The sequence below is a fragment of the Pinus tabuliformis genome, chromosome 2_2 (genome assembly GCF_031772625.1).
Source record: "Pinus tabuliformis cultivar Carrire ecotype Pingquan chromosome 2_2, CPIR1, whole genome shotgun sequence".
NCBI classification, from domain to species: Eukaryota; Viridiplantae; Streptophyta; class Pinopsida; order Pinales; family Pinaceae; genus Pinus; species Pinus tabuliformis.
The window spans coordinates 346591686-346598237 of NC_142300.1; the positions used below are offsets into that span (position 1 = coordinate 346591686).

A 6552-nucleotide genomic window follows, 5' to 3' on the forward strand; every position below is an offset into this window, starting at 1 on the left:
AGATTGTCTGCTCCATTGAAGACTGGATACTCTGTCATTTAGGATAGCCAGAGAAAAGGATTGCAAGTTCTTGGAAGGATTCAAGAGCCAATAACTCAAGTCAAGACCAGGAGCCTTTGAAGATGGAAAGTAAGTTCCGCTGTGCATTAGTTTTAATTTCTTACAAAGGAGTAGATCTTGGTTGGGGTTTTAAAGTAATTAGGAAAACTCTCAAGTTAAATCCATCAATTGGTATCGGAGCACCCTTATGTAAGAATCCGTGCTTGTTTTTTTTTTTTTTTTTTTTTTTTTTTTTGAAGATTAACTGTAGATCTCTCAAGCACATTAATGGAAATCCTTGTGCTGTCTCAAATGGCTGACTCTGTGGTTGCGTACAAGCCCTTGAATTTTTTTTTTGCGTTGATCGGAGATGGCGTTGATCGGAAATGCTATTCTTTATTTGCAAGCAATGTCTTGTGTTTGAAAAATTGCAAACTCTATTCTTTTTTGGACTCCATTTTCTTGGGTTTGAATGGTTATAACAAATATCTAAGTCTGCATTGGCTCCTTACCATCCCTGGCCACTTATTAATGGGGACTTCGATGGAAATTCGTTGAACGTCATTATAGATCATTATTTGATCACTGACTGGGAAATACAGAGGCATGAAAACGCTTTAAAACCAACACTTAAACGTTTTGTGATGGTTGTGTGAATGTATTGGATGGTTGATGTGTAAGGTTAGAATAACTCTGAATGCGGGTTAACTTTAAGTCTCAGTAATTTTTTAATGGATACCCCCATTTCTATTGCATGAATTAAACTTCGTTGCCTTCGTCAGTCTCATGGAAACTCATCCAGATCTCTTTTGGCGGTATCCAGTTAAATTTCTTTCATGATCTCATTTCCAGAGCTCGCATTTTAGTTGTTAAGGGCTTTAGTACTTGCAAAGCTAAGTTCGTAAACCAATTAATGCCACTTCAAACAACCCACATATGGAAGTTTTTTCTTTTCTTTTAGCTCATTCTGCACAGAGATATTTTATTGCAGCTAAAATACTTTAGCGGTTTGTAAGGAATCATTTGTTGTATTTCCATTAAAACAAATTTTTTGAATAGAATATCGGTCCATTTGTACATTTAGAGAAATCGAAAGAAAGCATAAAAAAAAAGTGCAAATATAAATTTTATTAGAAAAATTTGAAAGATTGCACATAAATTTTATGCGGAAAAAATTGAATTTAATAGAAAGGCATATTAAGCCAATTTGATGAATCATTCTCGGCCGTGTTTTAATTAAAGATTATTCTATTTGATATCCACTAAAGCTGTTTGGGATTATGCACGTGATCCTTAAGCACTGAGCTGCCTTTTCATAGTTCATAGAATTCATGTAATTATATCTTCAAAATGATCAATCGAAACATAATCAGAAATATTATGGTCGTAAGCAATTATCGGTTTAAATTTATGAATCGAATCACAATGAGAAATATAAAACCTTTAGCATTATATTTTTTTTAAAATAACTCATGCAGTGATCACTTCACATTTATAGGATAATTACTATAATTACTATGCTATATTTAGGCTAATTATTAGGATTTAGATATTATTTAAAATTGGTATTAACACCAATTAAAGGGTATAATACTGAATTCTAAATTGATCACAATTATGGCATAAAAATTTGTATTAACGTTAATTACTGATATAATACCAAATTCGGATTTTATCACAATAATGCTAATTATGGCATAAAATTTGTATTAACGTTAATTATTAATATAATACTAAATTCGGATTTTATCACAATGATGCTAATCATGGCAACCATAAAATTATTTAGTATTCTCTAAATAAATTATTGAAGCATTTCTAAAAGGTAATCATTGTAGAAACTGCTAAAGTTTTACTAAAACCTAATAATTATTTTTGATGAATATAGTTGACATATTAAATTTAAAAGTGTTATAAGATATTGTATTCTATATAGGATGAGTAGATTCTATAGGTACGTCCTAGATTAGGTTTTAGACATAATTTTGGAATCTAACTAAAGACGTTTTTTGGTATACATGTGTTGTTTTCGCATGAGTCAAGCATTGATGTTCGCAAACGAACCGCTCTCTGTAAGACGATTGCAAGGATGACTCATGACAAGTTGAAGTAACGTGCTGGCAATGGACGTGGGTGTTAGCTTTCCCAAAGGAGGGTTGGCGCCTGCTAAGTTGTTTGGTGCATAAGGGTTGCCTGAAGGTAATGATTGCACCCAAAGGTGTTTCATTACTGAATGGTGTTTTTGGCTAAAGTTTTAATGGAGCAAATAGTTTTACACATGCCTTTAGATAGATTTTAGAATTATGATTAAGGATCAAATTGTGACGCATCATATCTAAATTATTTCCTTGTTCTTGAGTTTTTCAGATCCAAACATAATGACAAGTCTAAGTCAGATTAAGCCCCTCATGGGGAACAATTTCAAACAGTGGGAGGAAAAGCTGAAATTAGTCTTAGGGATCATGCAATTGGACACAGCACTGAGATTTGATCGCCCCAAGCCTAATAAAGAGAGTGAGGTAACTCCTCAAGAGAAGGCTGATATTGTTAGATGGGAGCATTCAGATCGCATGTGCATAATGGTGATGAAGCAAACGATCCATGAGACTTTTCGAGGCATCATACCTGATACAGAGACAGGCGCTATTGCATACCTTAAGGCCCTTGAAGAAAAATTCACAAAGAGTAAAAAGACTGATGTAAGTACACTCTTTGTGAAGTTGGCAACAATAAAATACAAGGGAAAAGAAGGGGTTAGAGAGCATGTTATTGAGATGACAAGACTGCAACGTGCCTTGAAAGGGCATAATTATGACATCTCTGATGAGGTTCTCATTGAGTTCATTTTTCTGTCTCTCCCGTCTAACTTTAGTCAATTCAAGATGACTTATAATTGTCAAAGAGAGACGTGGACACTACCTGAGTTTGAGGCTCAGTTGGTGCAGGAGGAAGAGAGACAGAAAATGACTAAGGGGGAAAGTGCTCATGTAGTAACATCTAATCCTAAGGGTAAAGGCAAGAAGCGCAAGTTTACTGCCAAGGAAAAGGGACCTACCAAGGTAGCTGCAAACAATGCCGCGCAGAAAAGCAAGAAGGAAAATACTTCTGCGAAAGCAGAAGAAAGGAACTGTTTTTTCTGCAAAGCGCCAGGACATACAAAGAAATTCTGCACCAACTATCATGCATGGTTGGCAAAGAAAGGTATGTCTCTTGCTTTAGTTTGTTCTGAAGTTAATTTAAGTTCTGTATCTAGATATACTTGGTGGATAGATTCAGGTGCAACGACTAACATCAGTATGTCGATGCAGGGTTGCCTAAGCCATCGCAAGCCAAGTGAGGCAGAGCGCTACGTTTACGTAGGAAATGGCAATAAAGTAGAAGTGGAAAGCATAGGAAAATTTAGATTGTTATGTAAGACAGGATTTTATTTAAGTTTTGATGCTTTAGTGGTTCCATCTTTCAGAAGGAACCTAATTTCTATATCTTATTTGGACAAAAATGGTTATGTATGTTCATTTGGTAATGGAAATTTCAGTTTGTGTCAAGATTCTAAGCTTCTTGCTTCTGGTATCCTGTCTTCTTATGATAATCTTTATTTTTTAGATATAGACACTTCACATTCAGAGGCACTGCATATAGATAATAGAAAACGTAAATTAACTTGCGAGAAATCTGCAACATTATGGCACAAGCGATTAGGACATATCTCTATGAAAAGGATAGAACGTCTAGTGTCTAATGATATTCTCCAACCTTTAGATTTTACAAACTTAAGTGATTGTGTAAATTGTATAAAGGGAAAACAAACTAATAAACGTAAGTATGATGCAAAAAGGTGTAATGATGTCTTAGAATTGATTCATACGGATATCTGTGGTCCTTTTCCAAAGGCTACAAGAAATGGTGACCGTTACTTTATCACATTCATAGATGATTATTCAAGATATGGGCATATTTACTTAATAAAAGAAAAGGCGGAAGCATTAGACGTGTTCATAAAGTTCAAAACGGAAGTTGAGTTACAACTTAACAAACGTATAAAGTCCATTCGTTCTGATCGTGGTGGTGAATACTACGGTCGTTATGATGGATCAGGAGAACAACGTCAAGGTCCCTTTGCAAAATACTTAGAGGAATGCGGAATTGTGCCTCAGTATACGTTGCCAGGTTCGCCTGCAATGAATGGTGTTGCTGAGCGACGAAATCGCACCCTTAAAGACATGGTGAGAAGTATGATTGCTCGTACAACTCTACCTGAGAATTTGTGGGGAGAAGCCTTAAAGACTGCAGCATACATACTTAATAGAGTGCCTACTAAAGCAGCTAACAAGACCCCTTACGAGTTATGGGTTGGGCGCAAGCCTAGCTTGAATCATTTGAGAGTTTGGGGATGTCCATGTGAAGCTAGGCCTTATAAGCCAAGCAAAAAGAAACTGGACGAAAGAACCATTAGTTGTTACTTTATAGGCTATTCTGAACGATCTAGGGGGTTCAAATTCTATAATCCAACAGAACATATAGTTTTCGAGTCAGGAAGTGCAAAATTTTTTGAGGATAATGAGTTTGTGGGGGGAGATATGACAAAAGATAGTATTTTTGAAGAAGAAGAGACGAATGCGAATGAGACTATGGACCAAAGTCCTAGTTTTGTTCAAATTCCGATTGCGTTTAGAAATACATCTTTTGACAATGTGCAAACTTCATCATCCCAAACAACTCAGTTAGAAACTCAACATGGAATAGAGAACACAAATGGACCTGAACCCAACCCAAACCCTCACATTGACATGACAAATGTTGATGGCCTAGGGCCTGTGGGAGATTCAGAAGTTGGTAATGATGTTCTTCCTCCTGTTGAAGATCAAGTTGTAAATGAACCTCAAGAAAATCTAGAGCCTGTGCCAATTAGGAGATCTACTAGAGAGAAAAGATCTACACAATCAAATGATTATGCATATCTTCAAGAACATGAGTTTGACATTGGCATGTTTGAAAATGATCCTGTTAATATCAAACAAGCTGTGGAAAGCTCTAACTCTCAAATGTGGATTAATGCCATGAATGAAGAGATGAAATCTATGTATGACAATGACATTTGGGATATCGTTCCGTTGCCTAAAGACAAGAAACCCGTTGGTTGCAAATGGATATTTAAGACTAAGCGGGATTCTAAAGGCAATGTTGAAAAATACAAGGCACGTCTTGTTGCGAAAGGTTTCACACAGAAAGAAGGCATTGATTATAAAGAGACTTTCTCTCCAGTTTCATCGAAAGACTCTTTAAGGATTATATTGGCGCTTGTAGCACATTATGATTTAGAACTTCATCAGATGGATGTAAAGACGACGTTTCTCAATGGTGACATTGATGAAACGATCTATATGAAGCAGCCAGAAAACTTTGTATCAGGTGATGCAGGGTCTATGGTTTGCAGACTTAAGAAATCTATCTATGGGCTAAAACAAGCATCTCGGCAATGGTATTATAAGTTTCACCAAGTTATTAGCTCATTTGGTTTTGAGTCTAACATAGTAGATGAATGTATATACCTTAAGTTCTGTGGGAGTAAATTCATTTTCTTGGTTTTATATGTAGATGACATATTGCTTGCGAGTAACGATAAGAACATGTTGCATCAAACTAAGAATTTTTTATTTAAGAACTTTGAAATGAAAGATCTTGGTGATGCATCATTTGTTCTAGGGATTGAAATACTTAGAGATAGATCTCAAGGTATTCTGAGGTTATCCCAGAGGAACTATATCGATAAGATTCTAACAAGATTTGGCATGCAAAACAGCAAACCAGGAGATACCCCTATATCAAAAGGAGATAAGTTTAGTCTGAAACAATGTCCCCAAACTGACTTAGATAAAAACCTCATGAAAGATATTCCCTATGCCTCAGCCGTGGGTAGCATCATGTATGCACAAGTATGCACGCGTCCGGATATTGCGTTCATTACCGGAATGCTAGGGAGATATTTAAGTAACCCAGGTATGGAACACTGGAAGGCAGCCAAGCGAGTGTTGAGATACCTAAAGAGAACAAGGGACTATATGCTCACGTATCGGAGATCGGAACAACTCGAGGTCATTGGATATACCGATTCTGATTTTGGAGGATGTGTCGACAGCATGAAGTCAACATCAGGATACATCTTTATGATGGCAGGTGGTGCTGTGTCATGGAAGAGCGCTAAACAGTCATTGGTAGCCTCCTCCACTATGGCAGCTGAATTTGTTGCATGTTTTGAAGCATCTAATCATGGCGTATGGTTGAAGAACTTCGTCACAAGTCTGAAAATTGTGGATTCTATTCAGAAACCACTCAAATTATTATGTGACAACAATTCAGCAGTGTTATACGCAACCAACAACCGAAGTTCGTCAAAGTCGAAGTACATTGACATTAAGTTTTTGGTTGTAAAAGAGAGAGTGCAGAATAATGAATTATGTATAAAACACATAGGTACAGACTCCATGATTGCGGATCCTCTTACTAAAGGATTAC

At 36.3% G+C, this 6552-nt stretch overlaps 1 protein-coding gene across 1 annotated transcript; it reads left to right on the plus strand.

Moving 5' to 3' along the window:
• Window positions 1-2618: 2618 nt before the first annotated feature.
• On the plus strand, window positions 2619-3487 carry LOC149192687 (uncharacterized). The gene is made up of 2 exons (XM_089407051.1): window positions 2619-3240; window positions 3348-3487. The coding sequence occupies exons 1-2, from the start codon at window positions 2619-2621 to the stop codon at window positions 3374-3376; spliced, it is 651 nt and encodes a 216-aa protein (XP_089263177.1). The 3' UTR covers window positions 3377-3487.
• The last annotated feature ends 3065 nt before the right edge of the window (window positions 3488-6552 follow it).